The following is a 22962-nucleotide window of genomic DNA, read 5'->3' on the forward strand; positions in this document are numbered from 1 at the left end:
AGTAGAAGAATTGTTTTGTATGTGTTTTGTGTTTTTGCATGTTTTCATAAAGCGCGAGATAGTGTTCAGGCAACTCTACTTTTATAGTGAGCAGCCGGGTCCTTGCTGGTTCATTGTGGCGAAACCGTTACTGTGGCAACACCAGATCAGACCCTAACCAATCTGATCATAGGGTATTACCGTGCTGATAGTACCTCTGTCATCACTTTAACCCGGTGGGTTTGTCAGGTACCCATGTTTTTTTTTTCACTCTTAACCCAGGCTGTTTTTGTATAAGTTAAATGGTCTTTAGTACAGTGTGAAAATCCATTCAAATACATCCGAGACATTACACTATGATCTGGGTGAAAGTCAATTCTAATGCACCTGAGATGTTACACTGTGGTCTAGGTGAAAATCCATTCTAATACATCCGAGATGTTACACTATGGTGTGGGTGAAAGTCCATTCTAATGCATCTGAGATGTTAGACTGTGGTCTAGGTGAAAATCCATTCTAATACATCCGAGATGTTACACTATGGTGTGGGTGAAAGTCCATTCTAATACATGCGAGACGTTACACTATAGTCTGGGTGAAAGTCCATTCTAATACATGCGAGACGTTACACTATGGTGTGGGTAAAAGTCCATTCTAATACATGCGAGACGTTACACTATAGTCTGGGTGAAAGTCCATTCTAATACATGCGAGACGTTACACTATGGTCTGGGTGAAAGTCCATTCTAATACATGCGAGACATTACACTATGGTGTGGGTGAAAGTCCATTCTAATACATGCGAGATGTTACACTATAGTCTGGGTGAAAGTCCATTCTAATACATCCGAGACGTTACACTATAGTCTGGGTGAAAGTCCATTTTAATACATGCGAGACGTTACACTATGGTGTGGGTGAAAGTCCATTCATATACATGCGAGACGTTACACTATAGTCTGGGTGAAAGTCCATTCTAATACATGCGAGACGTTACACTATGGTCTGGGTGAAAGTCCATTCTAATACATCCGAGACGTTACACTATGGTCTGGGTGAAAGTCCATTCATATACATTCGAGACATTACAGTATGATCTGGTCTCTTTGTTCCTAAGTTTCAGCTTATTGTAACGTTTTTTAATGTGACATTATAATATGTAAAGCTGGCATAGATCAATTTCTCTTCTGGGAGCAACTGGGTTTTGGTGACAGGAAGCAACTGAGAACATTTGGAAGCTGTGAATTGGGAGCATCCCATTGGACGCTGGTTTTAGTGGAACTATGAGCACTTGCGGTCACCGGCAAATTCTAACTTTGTTAATCAGCACTTGCTTGCACACAGTTGGTTAAAGTGCTAATGACTGCAAGGATTTGTTAAACTTTTGTCATGCGTATAATGGGGAGTTTGACTTTGTCCAGTAGGATCCAGTTGCTTACAATGCCAAGTTGATAGGGAAAGGAATTGGGGCAAGAACAGAAGTGTGGGACATCCAGTTGACTGACTAGTATTGATTAGTATTAATCTTGATTGATCAAACTGGTGTCCTTGAATGACAGTTCAGAAAGGTGTGTTGTTGGCTTGCGAGCCTCACTCTTCCTTTACAGATCATGTTGACATGGGGCTCTACTCTTTAATTTATAATTTTCATGTAATATTGTAAGATTTGTGGAATTTTAAATGATTTTCTGTTGTTGAATGGGTTTCAAAGGAATAATCTGTCGAAAAGAATAAGTTGTGAATCAGAAATTACATGTATTTGTTTCAATCTGTCCTGTGACAAACATAAAATTTTAAAGGAGACTGGCCCTGTGCATATCCCTGTTTATGATAGTCCCAGTGAGTATACAAGTAGTTGTTTTTTTTTTTCATCAGTCTGGCTTTTGTGCAAGTATTCCAGTTTACTGGGTATGATGAACAAATTTTGAACTTTGGGCTGACATTTGAAGAACTACTCTGTTTGTAAACACAAGTCTATTATTGTACAGATTATTAACTCAATAGAAATAGGATATTTAGTAAAATATGTCTTTATTAATATATGTCAGCATGTTGTGAAAATCAGATATGATTTCCTCAGAAATACAAGATCTTTACAGACATTCTAATGATTTATTAGATCATTTAGAGCAATTGTTTAGAAACGGTTGAGTGGTTAAGATGCTTTGTCAGAGCCACACAAGGTACAGGTTCAAAACCATTTCTCAGCTCACTCTTTTGTGAAACTTTTCAGTTGATGACACTTGTGTGGATGAACGTTCATTGAGGACTGCTTGTCTTCCACAAGCATGGGATGCATACCTGCATGTCGCACATGGGAAAGTTTGGAAGCAACTTCTCAAAGGCGAGTGCTTCACCCTGGGCGCTCTGGTTTCCTTCACTCTTAGAACTGACTGCCATTGTATGAGCGAATCAGTCTTGAGTACAGCATTAATCAACAATCATTAAAATATATGAATTATCTAAATAAAATGAGATAGAAATGATGCTGACGAGACCCCCGCCCCCAAAACAAAAACAAACAAAAAATTAAAGTAAATTGCATCAGATGCAATTTTATATTTCACAACAAACTTTTTTTGAGCAATTAGTAGATATGCATAGGAAAAATGCAAATACAAAAATACTCTATCTTGAAGTGGCATATAGTATATAAATACATATATATGTAAATACAAAAATATCACTACTTTTTTAAAACAGATCTCGAGAATGAAAAATCTTACATGCCTTTATAACTATTAGTATTTAGACCATAAAACAGATTTACAAATTGTAGTTTAACATTGCTTATTACCAATTTCTGTCTATGAGAATAGGTTATCACAGTTTGGGCAGAAACCTGAAAAATACTCAAAGGAGCTACAGGTAAATGAGTTCCATTGTATATCCAATGAAGCAACTAAAAAAGTAATTAAATACACCTGCAATTCCTCTGGTTTGGAATCAACTACTACATGTGAAACTCCTCTGGTCCAGCATTATTTTAACTGAGCTTGCATTTTATAAGATAATTGTGAGAAAAAAGTTTTCTGAACAATTCAATGAAATAGGGTCTGTGAACATGGGCCAATAACGAGAGTTCTTTTAAGCACGTCACCCATAAAGTCTCTGTTAATCTGTATGAACCGAAACCAGGTATTACTAACTTAATACATTTCAGGGTGCTGCATGGAGAAATCAGCACTAGACACCAGTAATCTCAGGCACACTGCAGGACTTATGGTGTTTAAAGGGTTAAGTATACTGCATTCTAATGAGCAATTCTAGTTTTCAGGATTTGTTATTTTGTCCAAAAAAATAAAGAATAAACACTCAAAATACAGTCTTGATATCTGGGTAAAATGAAATGTGTAAGCGCATGATTTTTTTAAATACACACACAACACCATATATTCTCAGTGAGAATGAGCAACTTTTATGTGTATGGATAACCATGAAGGTTTATCTTGAGCACGTTCTCTTTTTGATGAGAATTCACATCACTCATGATATGTATTAATTTCTTATCCTGTATTTGATTGCGCTAGGTTAGCAGCTTTTTCACAATGTCATTTGTTCACAACCATTTGAACCGGCAGAGACCTTTGCAATGGCTTAAAGGTGACCATCTTCTTCTTGTGCTCAGCTTTCCTCCTCTCCACCTCCTGGCTGACCTTTCCATACTCAGGGCTACTTAGCTTTGATGTGAGTTTCCACAGGTACGGCCCAGTTTTGACAGCAGGTTTAGTTTTCTGTCCAAACATGTCAACTCTTACCTCATCACCTGAACCTTCTGGCTCAGTTAGGTTCACAGGGATGAAGCGGTGGTGGTATTTCTTGAAATTTTCTGGTGGGAGTATCTGACCTGAAACAGCAAAATAAAACGCAGCAAAATAAAATTTGGCCAGATGATCAGCAAAGTAATTATACATGTCCTTTTTCACAGCTTGTTGAACAATAATATCTGCAGACACCAACATTTACCAAAACTTAGATTGAAACAAAAGTTATGAGAAACACATGATAGTTCACTGGTTAGAGACAGAGTTAGAATCAGAAAATGATGGCATCCAGTGAGCCAAAAATTTTCGGCATACAAATTGATGACGAAGAGTGTGTAATACAGCCTTCAAGATAATCGTCTGACCTTAAACACAACAGGGGCCTCCGTGGCTCAGTCGGTTAGCGCGCTAGCACAGCATAATGACCCAGGAGCCTCTCGCCAATGTGGTCGCTGTGACTTCAAGTCCAGCTCATGCTGGCTTCCTCTCCGACCGTAAGTGGGAAGGTCTTCCAGCAACCTGCGGATGGTCGTGGGTTTCCACTCACCATAATGCTGGCCGCCGTCGTATAAGTGAAATATTCTTGAGTACGGCGTAAAACACCAATCAAATAAATAAATAAATTAAACACAACAAACAATAAAGCAGTTTAACTATGCACATTAACATAGTATACATGTATGTACATGTATGTATTGTTATATCATGTACACTGTATACAACATGGCTTAAAAAGCTGACATTTTCCCAAGCCTTCATGCAACAGTAAGCTAATAAATTCCTTGGCTGACCATGCAAACTAAAGTCAGACCAGTACCATAAATCTACAAATTAGTCTGATGGCTTTAGGTTTGAAGTCAGGGGGTTGGCTCTGATCTATCTAGCAGTGTGCATTGATTTCCTACTGTTCGACTTGGTCGGCATCATACATGATTCTTATGCTACCTGTCTGAGGTAACGGGTAAAATAGAAAACTGGTGCTATTTGGACACCCTGTTTTCAGAAACTGTAACATGGGAGAGACATGAGAAAATGAAATCTGGACATCCTGCTATAACAAAATGGCCTCAAAAATGGATATTTGGACACCCTCTTTCACATTTCTGGCTAATCCCAATAATACATTACATGAATGTCTTAATAGCCTGGTAGTATACATCTTTTTACAGTAAACATGGCATGGCATTCGCAGTTTACATATGATGTCTCTAGGAACATTATTATGTTGGCAGTAACCAACGTATGGGTTGATAATGAAAATGACTGCATGCCAACAAACACTAACCTTGCTCATCTAAGGGTGGATTCCTGGCTTCACTTCTGACACGTAACTGCCTGAATTCCTTGATATCTGTTGACGTGCGTTGGACAGCCAAGGCCTTGAACTTTTCATTTCTGAATAGTTTTGTCTCTGTTATGTATTTTGCAAAGGTATTTTCACCCACCCGAGAAGGAGCAGGGATGTTTAGTGGATACATAGTCGCTATCACCTCAGAAATTGTTCTTCCATCAGTCTTCACATCAAACCCATACTGCTTACGAAAGTTTCTCCACACATTGCTGTTGTAGTTTGGGTCTGGTTTTTCTGGGAAAGGGGCATCATACTTTCCAGCTTCCATCCAGAGTCTGTGCTGAACAGACGAATGACCGTGAACACTCTCAGAGGAAGGACATCGCAGGTAATGTTTGCACTCTATATCAAGCATGTTATGGGGCTTTTTCTGCACAGCAAGCTTTTGAGAAGGCCTTGGCAGAAACCCTGATGAAAATGGCTGATACGATGTCATCAGCAATTCACGTTCTGCCAGTGTTGGCAGTTTCATGGTCATGGACATCTGTGGAAAAATATACACACATTTTACATATTTATATACCAGGAGGATTTACGAAAAAAAACAAACAAACAAACAAACTTGAAGAAGAAACTCAAATCTCCACTGCCATGTTTGACTTTGCTTTGACATTGGTGCGTCTACTCTAAGAAAACGATGAATTCTATCCCATCAATCACCCATCCACCCTTCTGTACCAAACGTCTACTAATGCTACTATACTAGACTGTCATGTTCTGTCGAGGTCGGAATTCTGTGAAAAATTATTATGGACATTTGTTGCAGGGGGTAAAATTGTACGTTTTCCCATCGTAGATGTACCAACATCAAAGGTGGAGGAAAACTTTGAGACGGAGTTTTGATGTTTATCTTCGTGTTTCTTTCTTTCAAGGTAGGCCAACGACCAAAAATATGTGGGATTTACTAAGACTACAAGTACATGTAGGGACATTCACAGCACTCTGACGATACGCTCTAATCGCTTCAGTGCGATGTGCATTCTTTGAGGTTCAAGCATAGTGATGTGGAAGGGCTATACGGTTATAAGGCTGGTCATATGTGTACATTCAAACTGTTAAGGCCTATATGAAACCTACAATTTCCTAAACTGAAGATCGTGCCCAAGAATCAATGACGAGAAAGGCTAACATGACAGTTATGTCAGTAATGTGTTCAGACTTACAAAGCTTATTGTTTGCTAAGTGCTACTTAAATGTTCACTGTTTACCTCCCCAATACACCAGATCAAAGTGCAAACTAAACCAGGCTATCTCTCTTCTGTCACATCATCGTGTGCTCGTTTTATCCGCTACAGCGGAAACTGCTCACGAAGAGCTGCCGCCATTTTGACGCGCGATGTTGTCATGGCAGTAGTTTATGTCACGTGACAAACGGGGCTGTTCATGAAGGCGTACTAACTCCCCAAATGTTCCGTAAAAGCATGTTCTTGTACTATCTATCGTTACATATATCTCGCTGTAGTAACCTCACTTTTTTGCTTTTACAATATTAATGTGTAAATTAGTTCAAAAATGTTTGGAGGGATTCACTTGGAGAATGGTAAATACAAAGGATTCCTTAGACAGAGAGGGGAGTGATATGGGTAACTGTAATCGCCAACTTGTCTCAGCGCGTACTCTTTCACGCCGGGTAAATAAGGTATGTTGGCTAGGATACACATACGCAGGTGCGCGCGACAAATGATCATTTGACACATCATAACGAGACGTAAGTTACAGTTTTTGTGAAAGTTATTTATGTTTCTCACACTTTCCTATTGTGAAATATAAGCTGCCTCCTTTGGTACCCAAAAACTAATAATGGAAAATCGCTTGTCCCGAAATGTTTAATCAACACAGTCTGCCTTAGGCCTACAATTTTCATAGAGTAGCTCTTAACTGTTAAGATATACAGAATGTGGTATAAAAATATACCGTAGTCATTAAAATATTTATTGATACATATTGTTCAAATTGATTAATTCACTTATCAAACGGGGATCGAGGCGGCTGTACTTTCTAGGTTATAAGCCTAGATGTTTGAAAAGACGTGCCTGTTTTTGAGAGGTGTGTCGATTGCAGGTCAGTTAGTAGGCCTGGACGGGACCTATTGGTGGCGCTTACACTATAAGTAGTTTCATACATACAGTATGTTTAAGATTTGTAGAAGCTGTTCATTTTTGTATGATCATTTGACTGAAATTTTTTGAGTTCAGTTATAATATATATAGGTATACATATATAGGCCTATATATATATAGACATCTACATGTAGTAGGCCCACATTTTAAAGTGAAAAATGGATACTACGTAGGTGGTTATGATATATTCTAGCACTTGGCCGTTTCATGATCTTTTCCCTTGTGTACTATTTTTTAAGTTAACAATTTCACTTTATTAAAGTCGATAAGTCTCACCCTGATATGGCTGAAATACTGCCGGTGTGGGATTAAGCCACAATGACCCATTCATTGTTAAATGTGCACTATATCGATAAATATGAGAAACTTTCTTAGTATAACATTGCCAACAGTTGGTGGCTTACCTTGGGTAGAGGTCTACTCGAGTTTCCTCTACCCATAAAATTTATTGCGGAAAATTCTTGACAATGGCTATAGTTTAACAACAGTCAAACAGATTTTTAAAGTATTCACATTTATTGATTCGTTATGACAAACATGACCTCCTCACAGTGAAATTAAAGTTGATATTACCTTCTCTCTAGTCATCGCATCTGTTTTTGGCTCGGAAATGATAAAACCATTTGTCTCCTGTAGGCGCATTGACAAAGGCCACACAAACAGTAGCGGCATTGAAGTGTCATCAAGGCGATTTCTATAAGATGTGTTGTTGAGTCTCAGTGGGGAAGGTTATGGATTGAATCTGAGTACATGCCTGGAAGCCATGGCATTACTGAAGCACCTAGTGGTCAGCGAGAGTTATGGCGGGGTCCACTCCACGGAGAGTGAAGGGACTGTGACCCCCAAACCATCATCACCGGACAAAGGGGAGAGTTCATCAGAGGCAGAGGACAACACAAGAGCAGCCAGACACAGGAGGAACAGGATGGAGGAGAGAACTGACCTTGAGCATGTTGATGTAGGGAGCCCATCTCCTGATGCCCATGGGTTGGGGCAGAGGAGAAAGGGACAGGGGCTGTACAGAGCGATGGAACTGCCTGATGTCACAGGTGCAGGGGAGACTGGATCCCTGAGACACAGAGAGGATTGCCACGACAGTGGGAGCAGCAATGCTGGGGATAACCACAAGGGCAGAAGAATAAGAAGGCCGAGGAAACAAAAGGAATATGTTGATCCCCTAGAGCAAAAGTATTTGGAACTGAATGAACTATTAATGAAAGACTTTGTTGAGAAAAGGCTATCAGAACACCCTAATGCATACAGGAAGTTGAGTCATTTGTATAAACCATGTGTGCCTCAGACACACAAGCGACCCCCACAAATTCCTTACTCTCAGCGAATTATGAGTGAGCACATACTACACAATCAGCTCAAGGGAGACAGAATAAGGAGGAAAGGTAAGGTCTAACTAGATACCAAATGACAACTTTACCTGAAATTACCTGAAAATCTGGGCACTCTGTAAATTTTCAATCTACATGTACAGTAGTACGTTTTCTATAAAAAGAGCAGCACTATCCAACTAATAGGTATGACGTAAGGGGAATTGTTTAAGAGGTAACTTTACTGAGACAGAACTTGGTATCCATTGACAGCATATCACCTGAAGATCTGTATATGTTTTTTTTATGAATATACATGTAGTAGTGGAATCTCATTAATATGTGCTAGTTTATGGAAAATTGGGTAAGAGGTATATTTACTGAGGCAGAAGACCTATATCATTTCTTGTACACAAACGTCTTGAACTTCAAGGTGTGATAATTGTCTTTGTAAAGATGTTGAAGCTTGAAATGTAAGAATTAGTCTTGTATCCAATGGCATGAAATTCATTTATTTTTTCTCTCAGGCGATGCCTCAAGTGACACGTCTTCTAATGATGTTGAGAAGAAAATAATCAACCTAAGCAGTCTGAATGTGAGCAGGGATTCAGAAGGATTCACTGACTCAAAGCCAGGAGTGTTGAGACGTAGACGACCTCTAAGTGCTACGTTGGAGAGAAAGTCAAGGCCAGAGCCTCAAGCAAGAGGTGTTGGTAATGCAGGGCGAAGGAGCAGAAGTGTTGGTAATGCTGGGCGCAGAAGGCAGGTATCCCCTAATAAATCGAACCGGAGCGAGTCACTGAGCTGTGGAAGAACAGCAACAGACTCATCTACCTGCACAAGTCCACGCAGAGTCACAGTGCCTGTTGACTGCCATCTGAAAAATACTCAAAATGAAGAAATGAGACGGTGGTTAGAAAACAAGAACAAGTTGCTAAGACAGGAGAGACAGCAGAGAAGAGCCAAGAAACACCAGGAGCGGATAGAACAAATGGAAAAAGTCACTGCCATGTACGAACGCTCGGTGCTTTGCAAGAAGGAAATCCAAGAATGGCGGCGACGAAAACAAAAAGAAGCCTGGCAGAAAAACCAAGAGGAAAAAGTGGTGAAAGAAATAAAGAATCGTGAAGCAGCCCAGGAGAAGGAATCATTGAAAGCTAACATAAAACCGTTGAAAAGTTGCTTGAAATCTGGAAGTTCCCTGGAAAACCTTCCGTCTTTCCGTAATGTAAAGGCTTCGACTGATACAAACAATCCCGATAATGATGGTCAGCATAACGACAAGTTTCAGCTAGAGGAAGAAGAGCAAGCCAGAAAAGCTGCTGAGCTGCGAGAGAAAGGCCCCAATGCACCTAACAGGGCGTTCATGTACAAAAGGCCTGTGACTGGTAAGATTCGATTTAAGATGCCAAAGGCACCCAAGAGCGAATCGTCAGCTCGTAGAACAAGCAACATGACAGAAGATGAAAGAAGAGAAAAAGCTAGAATGTCGTACGACCAGTGGTTGGTTGGCAAAAGGAAGGATGAAATTAAGCGAAAGAAAATGGAGGATAAGAAGGAAAATGTTCTGAGAGAGTCGGATCCAATGGTGCATGTTCTCTCTGAGGCTGGAAAAAGACGGGTCAGTGCAGTGTTTCAGAAAAAGAAGTGTATAGACACAGAGATGAATGAAGCTGGAACTGCTTCTAACAATGCAGGTAGGCCAGCTTCTGTTAGTTCAACGTGCAAATCCAGACCAAAGCCTTCAAGCAAATCACCTCGCCGAGTGCACAGACGCCTGGAGAATGTGATGGAGAATGATAGCAAGTTAAACCCTTTTGTGCTGCCCTTTCCGCCTGAGCAAGGCGTTCCTCGACACGTTGCCGCAAAGCAGAGAGAGATATTTGCAGAGAAAGTCTGGAAGACGAAACAGGAAGACTCCACACCGGCGGGAGAGATAATCAAGAAAGAGGGACAAGAAAATGGAGAAAACGTGAATTCAAGGACAGGGCGTGGAAATCAAGACACCGGTACCGATTCCACGGAAGTCCCTGAGCAATTTAGCGATGGCGGGGATAGTGATGAAGGGAACCTCAGCCCTAGATACGGCTTCAACAGGCGGTCTTCCCCTCTTACTACGTCCTCCAGTGACCAGGAGGCTACGGCAGCCGACGGAGGCGATTCTTCAAAGACATCGAGCGGGAAAACCAAGGCACAGAACGATGATACTGATATACTAAACACAGATGGCGTCTTCCTAACAAGCCTTCAAACATATTAAATATATTTTTGTGAATCTTAATTATTTGCATTTGCCTGGTGTCCAGAGATCGTACCATATTTAATTAATGTATTCAAGACATGTTATGAAGAGTATAAATTATACCTGGAGACTCCTGTGGGTTTATATTTGACGATCTTGTGCAAGCCCAACAGAAAACGGACTATGTAAAACATTTGTTAAAATGATGCAAGCATAACTAGTGGTGCTACCTGGATTTTATGTAATCTTATGGCTGGAACTATATGTGCCTTCGTTCTGTGTATTTTGGAATCTTGATTACAGCTTAGTATTACTGTGCGTCTTGTAACTTTGCTGGAGTTGCACATGGATCCAATTGACGTATATGTTTTATAGCGTGAACACACTGTAGATTTAGATCGGCTATATTTTAAACTAGGGATAACTGTAACTCTTAATTAAAATTTCCGTAAAACACTAAAGAGAATGACAAATATTTGTACCTGGCATACCCGACTTTATTATAACAAGATAGATATGTCGCGGCATAATTTCATAAATGTAGGTGTAGGGTAAACATTGGTCAGTGTTATATGGTAAACGCGCATTGGCGTTGCGTAGCGTTGCTGTGTATGTGTTGAAACTTAGCGACTGCTGTTACATATTTTTACCAACAAGCTATGTTGTAATTCTCCATAAAACATTAAAAATTGCCCCAATTCATCCTGGAACTAAATTTATGTGGTCTATGCTTGGCTGTGAGTATGTATCATTTAATTTACCATATTATATCGGTGTGGCGAAAACCCGTCCACTACTGTTACAACCGAGTGCTCTGTATGACAGTGCTAGCACCATCCTGCATAACCTATGGCCTACTTTTGCACACCTGTCAAAGCTTTTAATTACATCATAAATGCAGTGACTAAACTGCCTTCCTATCCGGACAGTGTGTACAAGCATTATACATGTAAATAACACTGCATATGGCTCTTGTACAAAGTGATTGTAGGCTATGTTAATTGTAACTACCATGGCAACAAATTATTTTAACATGTTTCGCCATGCACGGGAGTTACATTCAACATAGTCTACAAACTATTTTTGCCAGCGGCCACTGAGGGGTGCCGATCGGATTTGAGACAGGTTTTGGTCACACGTTATAACATACTGGATTTTCTTTGAATTTTTAGGATAATTCTGTACAAATACTTCGTGGCGATGACTGTCATCACAGACAAGTGGACAACGTTCGGCCAATGTTATTCCATAACTGACTTTCGGGCTTTATGCCATAGCTGAACACGCAAGGCCTGGTTTCGAACCTTTGACCTCACTGGCCAGGAACCGATTGGCTGCTGAGACATCCCTTCTGCCGGGGCATACGTTCCTCAAGCAGAGACCCGTGACCTGCCGTCGTAGAATCAGTAGATTCAATTTTTTTTATCGTGACGAGTGTAGCTGGAGCATTGATTTTTCAGTGAAGTATATCTTTGCCAGACGAATTTTCAACAAATACATGCCGGGGGATCAGTTGGTTAGCGAGATAGCTCAGCGTAATGACCCATGAGCCTCTCACTAATGCGGTCGCTGCGAGTTCAAGTCCAGCCCATGCTGGCTTCCTCTCCGGCCGTAAGTGGGAAGGTCAGCCAGCAACCTGCGGATGGTCATGGCTCCCACCATAATTCTGGCCGCCGTCGTATAAGTGAAATATTCTTGAGTACGGCGTAAAACACCAATCAATCAAATAAATAAATAAATAAAACAAATACATGCCCACTAAAGGAGGCTACACGAGTAAAACAGACAAGAAGTAATTTTCATGAGGGTTTAATTTAAAAGGAGCTACAGAGAGTTGGCGATGTTTAATAGACGGGCGCGTCGTGGCAGTCGGCAGCGGCGTTGTGCACAACGTGGTTGTAGGTGCACTCAACCTGGGACCACAGCTGTCCTAAATCGTGTTTGTAAGGCTCAAAGAATTCCTTGGCTTGGGAGACTACTTCCTTGGACTTGGCCTGTGTGGCTGTCAAAAACTGAAAGCAAGAAGATAGATGAATCAGTAAGAGAATGAATACAGATGTAGGCAAGTCATGCTTACAGGCGTTCCTCAGTCATTCAGTTGATGTGAGAAAGGTTTAGATATTAGTACCATATTTCAGATTTTAAGAAATGTTTGTATAATATTTCTTCTCTTTTCTGTTTTTGTTAATGAATATATTATCCTTCGTAAGTTGTTCAAATGTCCGAACTACTGTACAAGTTGGCTTATGTAGAAGAATGATCAGCACTCGTTACGGGTTTTTCTCACTTACGTTGTGGGCTAGTGTTTTCACGTTGTCAACGACGGGCTTGGCTGCTGTTGTACCCTGCTTGAACAAATCAACGAGGTAGGCGTTGAAGGCGTGGAATTTGGATCCAACATTAGTGAAGATTTTGTTAAGATCCTCGCTCAGGTGGACAGAAAGCTCCTTAAGGCTGTCCAACAAGAATCGCTTTTCCTGTAACATAAAATATGGCAATGATATATATATATATATATATATATATATATATATATATATATATATATATATATATATATATATATATATATTGAGTGCTGGTTAGTCGTTGAGTACCCCTGTGTGTGTCGTGCAATTTTTGGAAAGCCGAAATCACGCTTGAGAGCGAGATTACAGCTTATCAAACAAATCCACGTGAAACGAGGACCCTTGTTACCTCCCCTGCTCTAACAACATGTCAATTGGGTCAAGCGTCTGGACTAAGTCTTGTCAGTTTGAAGAGTGTAACTATATGAGTTTAATCGTCCTTCAGATTTTTGAGCTTTATGTAACCATTGGGAGTGGCACGCTGTCACGAATATGAGATTACACGGTTTCCACAAGATAAGAACTTGACACACTTACCAACTTGGTGAGAAATTCAACACATGGAATAATTTCACCTCTTGCAGAGAACAGAATGATAAAAGTATACATAGGTGACACGATCAGCGAGTACTGATGGTCGTGTCAAGAGTTTATTTACTTATCTATGTGGGCGTAAACTTTAACTGGCTGAGGTGCAAACGGTTGTAATAAAAATAATAAGTATCTCACCAGCTCAGCATCTCTCTTTCCTGAAAACAGAAACATAAAAATATCATTGTAACACATGCTTTGGTAGGACAGTTCTTCTCAAAGCTATTGTAAACACATATTGTCCCCAAAAGTTTGACAGTTTGCAAAGTATGAACGAAAGAATTAACTGAAAGTTCCTGTTTTCGGTAGCTTAGTTGCAGTACAACACACATCTTACCAAAACTGTTGACAATCTCGTGCCAGAAGCTGCTGGCGGTCTTCAGGAAGTTGGAGAAGATGGTAGAAGCAGCACCGTTCAGTTTGGCAAGTTCACCTTTGGCGTTTTGCCAGACCTGACCTCCGGTGACTTTAGCCTGGGCCAGAAGTGTGTGTCCCTTCTCGAGGAGATGGTGGGCAACCTGTGGTCAAGATAAAGACATTTGCATAGATATGTGTGCTTTTTAAAAATTTTCCCCGCTTGTGGTAACATGGGAATAAACTTTCTGCAAAGAAAATGGAACAGAGCCCACAAAATAGGCATCGTGACTGCTTTTTAAGGTTTCTTCACCAATCAAGAGCTTTCAAGATTTGAGACACTGTTACTGTCAAATGCCTAGGCCAGTAAGATTTTTCTTATGTTGCCCGCTTAATGTACAATCTGGATAGCATGATAGAAAATCAGACAGCGTAACACCACACAATCATTCACTATCTCAGGTATGTAGGACAAGTGAAAAGCCTACATATGGCTGCCAAAGATAATTTTTATTTTAACCTCAATAAGGTAGGTCACTTAACTTAATACGATGTAATGAGCAGCCGGGCACTTCCGGGTCACGTTTTTCTCACCATACGCATTGATTGGCTGTGGATTAGGGATATCGATACATAGTTTCGGCAGATATCTGTACTGACCTGTTTGCCGTCATCCACGGTGGTCTCAATCTGCTTCAGAACTTCCTTTAACTCAGCCTCGAGCTGGGCTCCAATGGCAGTTTGGGTTTCACGCTTACCTAATAATGAACCCGTCATCTTCATGCTATATATTTCTTCTTGTTAGTGTTTTCTCTACCTACTCCATGTTGGGGTTACAAAAATCTTTTTTAAAAATCTATATATTCCTTCACCACAGCTTCAATATAGTTGCCGTTCTCATATATTGTTAGTTTTAGCTTAATAAATGTGCTCTGGTAATAATGTACCTGAAGCAGGAGATGAGAGAAACTCTTAAGATGAAGGGCACGCGTAATAAAAAGTCTAAAAGCTCAAATTCTAAATTAAGATTTATTAAATCAGTCAAACAGCCGAAATCATTGTTTAGATTATCTTACCAAAGCTGTTGACAATCTCGTGCCAGAAGCTGCTGGCAGTTTTCAGGAAGTTGGAGAAGATGGTAGAAGCAGCATCGTTCAGTTTGGCAAGTTCACCTTTGGCGTTTTGCCAGACCTGACCTCCGGTGACTTTAGCCTGGGCCAGAAGTGTGTGTCCCTTCTCGAGGAGATCGTGGGCAACCTGTGGTTAGCATAAAACACATCCCTGTCACAACAAATATGTACATTCTCCAGTGATCGAGGTCACGGCAGCGACGAGAATACAGTAAAATCACAGGAACAGACTAGAACAATTACAAATGAAGAGCATAAATAACTTGTAGCAATGAAGCTGCGTCATGCATGCGGGATGCACGTAGATATAATAGATAGAAACTGCAGGGATGAAAGAGCCATTGCGTTGTTCATAACTGGCGATTAATTGTTGCAAAACCTCGTGCCTATATTTTACCTCTGTATAAGAGCGAACTCAAACTGACCTGTTTGCCTTCATCCACAGTGGTCTCAATTTGCTTCAGAACTGTCTTTAACTCAGCCTCGAGCTGGGATCCAATGCCAGTCTGGGTTTCACGTTTACCTGCAGGTCAATATCGACATGGTAAAACATGGAAGGGGTGCATCTTTTATTGATCAAAAGCAATTGAGAATATTTACTATTGAACTATATTTTCAGTTTGATTAAAAAATTCATTACAAAAATTATACGTGATCTCAATCACTTTCTGGGATCTGAATGCCAGATAGACGCACAGTCTAATCTTGAAAGTAATCTTGAATAACATGTATTGAACATGAGAAATGTTAACTAGACTGACTAAATCTATAGTCTAAAATTCACACAGAGCAATAACATTACCATATCTAATTTGTGTCAAAGGGAGACGTACCAAAAGCAGAGTGGATCTCGGACCAAAGATGGCTGACCCCTTTCAGAAAGCCGGAGACGATGGTCGCGGCCTCGCCTTCCAGTTTGGCTAGCTCGCCCTTGGAGTTCTCCCACACCTTTCCTCCTACTGTCTTGGCTTGCTCCAGAAGAGTTTTCCCTTTGTTCAACAGGTCATGAGCAACCTGATGAAGCGCAAAAACATACACGTGCAGAAATGAATAAACTTTTTAAAATGTGTATATTGTTACACGAATTGTGCATATTACTGAGTTAGAAAATAAATCTACACAACTCATAAGATAAAAAATCGGATTGGCGTCATTTTAAAAAAATCACGAATGGTACATATTACTCATGTTATTTAGAGTGTGCATATTATAAGAAATGCGTCATAACAAGTCATACACAAAAGTGTTAGCGTTATTTGGAAATTACATTTTTCTGGACACATACATGTATTATAGTCGTGAAATTTGGCTGAGCCTGCTTCGGGTTTCGAACTATGGACCTCAGAGTCAGGAACTAACTCGCCATCAAAATATGTCAATGACGTAGGCCATTCCGCCATGAGTCCTCCAAATAGGCAGCAGTATAAGACCTGTCATACATGGAGAAGTCAAACGGCCGGTACGCAGAAGTAGGCCGCGACGCAAGGCCATTTTAAAAAACGCGCCCCCTTGTGAAGAGCAAGAACACCTTTCCAACAACAAAAACAACACGATTGTCCTCCCACATAGCTTAACTGCTCGTCATAGCCTTTTGAATTTTTGGACATATTCTTACCTTTCCTCCGGCGGCGACGGTAGACTCAATGTCTCCTAAAACCTTCTTGATCTCAGCATGGAGATCAGCGGCCTCTCTGCGCCTAGAAATAACGAGACAAACGGAATGAAATATATGATTAAGAATCAGTCACACTGAGCAAAATATAGGCATCAATTTCACTCATTTGTCGTTTGATATTAAATCTGTATATGTGACGCAGGGATTCATGACCTGCTAAGCACCACACACAACACCCATGACAGTTTCCTACTTCATTGGGAACGATCTTATATATGTCCCATACAAACGTGTTAAGTTAGTCAAAGTCTTACCCTTTTTATATGGAATCGTGGGAACGGCATGTTTAAGTTGATAGCAAGATAAGTTCTTACTGGTTACTTAGGTAATTCCGGCTACCCACTACTTACTGGGTTTTGGAGCATGCAGGTCCAGAATGGGCGACATGCTGATATTCACACTCAATCTCAGTCCACAGTTCTCCCAGATCGTGTTTGTATGGCTCGAAGAAGGTCTGGGCCTGCTTGACTACTTCCTGGGACTTGGCGGCTGTGGCGTTCAAGAACTACAGCAGATATATGGCCTAGATGATTCTTCTAAGCTCATAAACAGCTCTACATACACTTTACAGCAGTTCTGCAACATTTACCAAAGTACTTAGCAGATAAAAAAAAAACACCATGGCGCTGATGTCCAAGGCAGTCTGGAGAAGATTTCGGTTAAAACATTTACATGAATGTGAACATGCAGGGAGCAACTATGCCTTTAGCTACTAACGTTTCAACCTGCACGGTTTCCATCTACCATAATGCTGGCCGCCGTCGTATAAGTGAAATATTCTTGAGTACGGCGTAAAACACCAATCAAATAAAAAAAAAAAAATAACTAACGTTTTCGGCGAGTCCTTTCACGTTGTCAATAATCGGTTGGGCATTATGAACTTGTTCCTTGAAGACGTTGCCAATGTACTCGTTGAAGTCTCTAAGGTGGGTACCGATGTCATGGAACAGGGCTTGCATGTCCTTGGACAGGCGGGCGTTGAAGGCTTTGATGTCGTCCAACAAGAAACGCCTCTGAAAATAGGACAATCGGTAACAAGACAATGGTGATGTGAGTGAAATATTTATTTCATCGGGTCATGTACAAATGACAGCAGATCAACATATTTTAACATGCTAATTTTATTTATTACATTTATTTATTTGTTTTATTTATTAATTTGATTGGTGTTCAGATGACGATGACGGTGGCCATCATTATGGTGGGAGAAAACCGGGCAGAGCACGATTATTTAGGATCGTTATTAAAAGGGGCAGTATAATATAAATGTTTGAGGGCAATAGAGGGATATTAACTGTTTTCATAAAGAATACAAATTTAGGAGAAGCCTTCAGAATCAGACGAAACTTTACCTCAGCCGATCTTTTCCCTGAAAGAATAAAACAAACCGTCAGTTAAGAAGATATAATTAAACAAAGTCTCGCGGAAAAGATGGGAACTAATTGTGCTGACTACTTTACAAGACTTTGGCTTAAATTTCCTATATTTAAGATGATATTTAAACGCGCATGTATAAGATGTAAGTTGGATATATAATATGTGGTTACCAATGACATGTTGAAGCTCGTGCCAGAGGTTGCTGATGTTCTTCAGCCAGCCTCCGAAGACAGAGGCAGCAGCGGTGTTCAGCTTAGCAAGTTCCCCTTGTGCGGTGTGCCAAACCTGACCGCCAAGGGTCTTGGCCTGCTCCAACAGGGTGTGACCCTTGGTGAGAAGGTCATGTGCAACCTGTGAAGCAAGGGAAGGCGACTCTGTAATATGCCACAACAGGATAGACAAAATATAATCACCCAGCAACTTACAAATAAATAGCCACAAAAAGACATCCCTTTTGAAATTCATCCTCAAATGTTATTTTATTGTAAAAAGGCATACATTTTTCGCTCAGAAGATGGAGGTAATAGGCCACAAATGGCCACTAATGATCACACGTTCGCTAAGTTGATTGTAACTACTGTCACAATTAACGTTAAGGTTTCCGTCCTAGTTATAGTCAAATATAGCCTATGATATATCTTTCAGGAACAGGACCTATTACTAAGACATACTTAAAGTTAGTGGACTCCACTGTCACAAATGACGTAGCACAACTGAACCATACTACTGACTCATGTTAACTATTGTACTTCGATAAATCTTAACAGACAAGGTAAACAGATATACATCTGCAGTGTATCAAATTCAGATATACGAGAAAGGGTTTGAAATCATTTTACAGCCGAATGCATGTTAACAAATAACGTGCATTTCATTTTTAAGATTTGTAGAGATTTAAAGACTATCCGCTCTTGTTCTATGTTGTATATTATGAATATTTTGCTCATACCGCTTTCCCCTGGTCCACTGTTGTCTCGATCTGAGACAAGACTTGCTTCAGTTCCGCTTCAACCTGGGCACCCAGGTCGGTCTGGGTCTCTCGTCCTGTGGAGGACAAGTAAACGATAAGATTGTAGCTTGTTCAAGTTCATGAATGCTTGGTGTTTACAGTGACTTTTAGCATTAAATTTTGAGACATCCAAGCGGTGTATGTCTCCTTGTCGTAGAGCGGTCCCGACGTCGGTTTTGACGCCTGGATTCAATGCAGGCATTCGTCATAGAATAAAACCACCAGGTTTATTGTACAACTTGGACTAGTTTGGACTTCTGTTGAACGAAGAAGTACCAAAATTATCTACCGTGTTTAAGCTTGAACCCTGGATATGTCGCTTACTCGGTGGGATATGGAGTGGTTACATTCCAGAAATTTCCCCCTAGGATGTTCTAAACATGTTACTCTTATAAGCACATTCTACGTGTAAATTCGTGTAACAAAATGTCCCCATATGATAAAGAAAACGATTTCAATGTGGTACCAGCAACCTGCAGATGGTCGTGGGTTTCCCCAGGGCTCTTCCCGGTTTCCTCTCACCAAAACGCTGGCCGCCGTCGTATAAGTGAAATATTCTTGAGTACGGCGTAAATCATCAATCAAATCAATAAATCGATGTGGAAATTTAGAACTGTGTTAGAATTGAATTTCTTATTGTGGTAGAAAATTATATTTCAAACGATGTCGAGATCTTCAGTGCTATGCTATTGGAAGGTTACCAGGTATATATGACCAGACCCCACTCACTATCAAGATGTGACATCAGACACGAGAAAATGAACTCAAATTAGTACTTACTGATGACGGAGGCATTGATTGCAACGAAAAGTGCCAAACAAATCACCAGCTTCATGATGTTTTCTACAAAAAAAAATATTAATGTTTTATACTCGGTTGTCAAACTGTAATCGGATGAGTAACTAATGGGCCCTTGATTTGAATCCAGCAATACCTGTATCGTAAATGATTACAAGAGCCTTGCCGTGCCACTCCTAATATGGCGTCTTATTTTACCTGTGGAATTATGCATATCATTTGATCAAGAAAAGTCGTGACAGCATTCTTCTGACCAAATCACAATTTCAGCTTAAAATAACGGATATTTTGTTGCATAACACATTCCAAATATGTCTCTCATACAGGTTAGAACTTTACAAAGATACAAAATAAAATACAAAGTTGCACAAAGAGAATGTTTCGCCATGAATGTTCACAATATAAAAACAAACTGCTAATAAATAGTTCCTGAATTTTCCAGCATAAAATTCTTCTTTTGTGTTGGTAAATCCATATCTTACCTTATTATGCTCCTAAAATGGCTCGGAAAGGCAACCTATTAAGAAAAACTCGCCTTTTATAGGCCCCGGAGATGATGGCTCCACCCCCCCATGTCACGCCAAACAGCCGGGCATGTTGTCCTGGATTCACGACAGAGACCACCTGGAGTTCCCACACCTGGTCAGCACGATATTGGCTATCTTTGACATTGACGAGTCACGGACTTTGCCCTCTGTATGACGTGTGACTGTGATACTATGTTACCACTTTCTCTTGTTTATTTGTGATCAGTGATGCTCCTTTCTCCAGTTCGTTTCCAAACGTTCCATTTGCCCGGAGACAAACTTTTGAAATAATTTTGCTAATCTATGCTAACATATGATTACAATATCCTGAAACCAATGTTTTTATCTGTGTGTGGTTGGAGACGAAAGCTTCTATCTCTTTTGTAGTTTGTTTTGAGGAAATATACATATATGTAATAAACGCTTAAAATAGTTAAAGAGCCACGACGGATTATTCTTTTTATTAGTTAGATTGCTTTTGCTGCAGGAAATGCCTGCAGTATATGTTATCTCGGAGTAACCAATATGGCAGGGTCACACAAAAGTACACTATTATGAACTGAAATATACAAGACAAGCCTGCATGACATTTGGACGATATTGTTTTCCCTTTCACAGGACAGAACGTACTGCGATGACCCCTTAGAATCAGCAGTAATAGTTCACATTCCTTTGTCAGAGAATATTAGGTTTTGTTATGAGGTCTCATGATGACGACATAAGAGTGTAAGAGGCAGTCTGTGTGTGCAATAGTCAGGACCAACGGCCAGCCAACTGAAAACGTTCAGAACCTTCGGACAAAGAACATTACATCTTTTTATCTGACAGCGGGTGCCAATGTTACCAAACTATAATTTCTTCTTCAAAGTTTTTGACATACGCCTCAACAGCTGTCAAATGGTGCCAAAACTTATACAGGTTTCTGCTCATACTGCCTGATTCTTGAAAACACGAGCATGACTGGAATGTGTAACCTTACCATAGTTTTTTGTGGCATGTTGTTACATTAATCTACAAATCAGGCTGTATTGTTCCTTCTTACACTAAAGTGTAGTGGAAATGTTTGGTGGAAAGCCTTGAACATTTTACATAAGACCATATTTTGACCAAAGTTCGGCATATGAATCTGGTCACACGTCATGAAGTCGTGCGTGAATGCGATAACGCTTCAGCTCATAGTATGGCTATATTTATCAGCCTGCCTGGTACTTGAAGTATTATTTATCATGCAGACAAACATGTCGACCGCCATAGTGCATGGGAACTAAGTTGAACTATTTGTTATGCAAATGTTTCCTACTGCTTTGAATGTGTGTTCATTTCTTGACAAACTTCATCTGGAGTCCGTTGTACCAACCAAGCCCACTTACTATGGTCACGTATGCCATCACTTTATGTTGTCATGGAAGTTATGCATAAGGCATACCGTATCAGATGATTGCTTCATAAAATGGCTTTAATTGCGTTACTCGGACGTTTCCAATTCATTCCCAGTATGTGTGATACATAACTCAAACTTAGAGATCAGCAAAATTTTTATACATTAAAGAAGTAACATTACACAGACATGTGGTGAGAAAAAGTTTAGGTACGGACGTGAGGTACACGTTTGGACGGTTTTTGTTGGCATTAGGGCGCCAACATTGTCTTGAAGATTTAATTTCATAGATAAAATGCACCAATGCTTCTTTACAAAGGACCTGGTATGGTAAGGCGGGCAATCGGCTACAGTGAATGAAATTCTGCACCTCAAGAATCAAAACTGAATTAAGCTGTGATTGACAGCTGTTGACTCACTCTTAAGGTCACTAGTGAGTGAGTGTGTGAGTGCTTGGGGTTTAACGTCGTACTTAACAATTTTTCAGTCATATGACGACGAAGTAATCCTTAAAGTGCATGCAATGTACCTCCTTAATGCAAGACGGATTTCCACCGCTGCTTCACTGAAACACCTTACCGAAGGCAAGTAAGCTGCCCCGCCCGAGCCACTATACTGATACGTGTCAACCAGTCATTGCACTATACCCTTCATGCTGAACGCCAAGCGAGGAAGTTACAACTTCCTCTTTTAAGGTCTTAGGTATGACTCAACCCAGGATTGACCCTGGATCTACCGCTCCCGAAGTAAGGCGACTTGTCTTTCCTGTCTGTTTTACTCCTCCTTTTCCATTATTTGTCAAGCATGCACAAGTAAAGCTGCATACATGCACTGAAAACATGGTTAGGTCAAAAAATCGAAATTATGACTAGTCACACTGAAATATCTTTTTTGTGTTAGGCCATGTAGAGATGAGAAAATCACTGCACCACAAAAGTAACTTTCTGGAAAATTCTTCAGCAGGTCGTTAAACACCAATAAACTAAGTAAATAATAC

The 22962-nt window shown here is 40.3% G+C and overlaps 3 protein-coding genes across 5 annotated transcripts; 1 reads left to right on the top strand and 2 right to left on the bottom strand.

Annotated features, from left to right (window-relative positions):
* Positions 1-11: 11 nt before the first annotated feature.
* LOC135467668 (testis-expressed protein 52-like) lies at positions 12-6453 on the bottom strand. The gene is made up of 3 exons (XM_064745465.1): positions 6303-6453; positions 5029-5578; positions 12-3826 (listed from the first exon to the last, which is right to left on the bottom strand). The coding sequence occupies exons 2-3, from the start codon at positions 5576-5578 to the stop codon at positions 3531-3533; spliced, it is 846 nt and encodes a 281-aa protein (XP_064601535.1). The 5' UTR covers positions 6303-6453; the 3' UTR covers positions 12-3530.
* A 277-nt stretch (positions 6454-6730) lies between these two features.
* LOC135468351 (trichohyalin-like) lies at positions 6731-11481 on the top strand. Of its 2 annotated transcripts, XM_064746555.1 has the most exons (3): positions 6731-6802; positions 7851-8611; positions 9064-11481. In XM_064746555.1, the coding sequence occupies exons 2-3, from the start codon at positions 7978-7980 to the stop codon at positions 10794-10796; spliced, it is 2367 nt and encodes a 788-aa protein (XP_064602625.1). In that variant the 5' UTR covers positions 6731-6802; positions 7851-7977; the 3' UTR covers positions 10797-11481. The 2 variants fall into 2 exon arrangements, with proteins under 2 accessions (XP_064602625.1, XP_064602626.1); XM_064746556.1 differs by lacking the exon at positions 6731-6802 and having other exon boundaries at positions 7837-8611.
* Positions 11482-12571: 1090 nt separating this feature from the next.
* On the bottom strand, positions 12572-20589 carry LOC135468663 (uncharacterized). Of its 2 annotated transcripts, XM_064747035.1 has the most exons (16): positions 20543-20589; positions 20043-20105; positions 19203-19297; positions 18424-18604; positions 18229-18245; positions 17707-17889; positions 17227-17381; positions 16817-16898; positions 16035-16215; positions 15627-15724; positions 15148-15328; positions 14732-14829; positions 14055-14235; positions 13856-13875; positions 13070-13255; positions 12572-12790 (listed from the first exon to the last, which is right to left on the bottom strand). In XM_064747035.1, exons 2-16 carry the CDS (start codon positions 20095-20097, stop codon positions 12623-12625), a joined length of 1881 nt encoding a protein of 626 aa, XP_064603105.1. In that variant the 5' UTR covers positions 20098-20105; positions 20543-20589; the 3' UTR covers positions 12572-12622. The 2 variants fall into 2 exon arrangements, with proteins under 2 accessions (XP_064603105.1, XP_064603107.1); XM_064747037.1 differs by lacking the exons at positions 14732-14829; positions 15148-15328.
* Positions 20590-22962: the final 2373 nt, after the last annotated feature.

This window comes from Liolophura sinensis, chromosome 6 (genome assembly GCF_032854445.1).
Source record: "Liolophura sinensis isolate JHLJ2023 chromosome 6, CUHK_Ljap_v2, whole genome shotgun sequence".
In the NCBI taxonomy this organism is placed as follows: domain Eukaryota; kingdom Metazoa; phylum Mollusca; class Polyplacophora; order Chitonida; family Chitonidae; genus Liolophura; species Liolophura sinensis.

What these genes read in the sequence shown, in the direction of transcription:
- LOC135467668 (XM_064745465.1), bottom strand. Translation starts at nt 5,578, where the DNA reads ATGTCCATGACCATGAAACTGCCAACACTGGCAGAACGTGAATTGCTG. An exon ending in TCCACCCTTAGATGAGCAAG is followed by an intron (nt 3,827 to 5,028) that starts GTTAGTGTTTGT and finishes TTGCTGTTTCAG; the next exon opens with GTCAGATACTCCCACCAGAA.
- LOC135468351 (XM_064746555.1), top strand. Translation starts at nt 7,978, where the DNA reads ATGGCATTACTGAAGCACCTAGTGGTCAGCGAGAGTTATGGCGGGGTC. An exon ending in AGACAGAATAAGGAGGAAAG is followed by an intron (nt 8,612 to 9,063) that starts GTAAGGTCTAAC and finishes TTTTTCTCTCAG; the next exon opens with GCGATGCCTCAAGTGACACG.
- LOC135468663 (XM_064747035.1), bottom strand. Translation starts at nt 20,097, where the DNA reads ATGAAGCTGGTGATTTGTTTGGCACTTTTCGTTGCAATCAATGCCTCC. An exon ending in TGAAAGGACTCGCCGAAAAC is followed by an intron (nt 17,382 to 17,706) that starts GTTAGTTATTTT and finishes TATCTGCTGTAG; the next exon opens with TTCTTGAACGCCACAGCCGC. An exon ending in TGAAAACACTAGCCCACAAC is followed by an intron (nt 12,791 to 13,069) that starts GTAAGTGAGAAA and finishes TCTTGCTTTCAG; the next exon opens with TTTTTGACAGCCACACAGGC.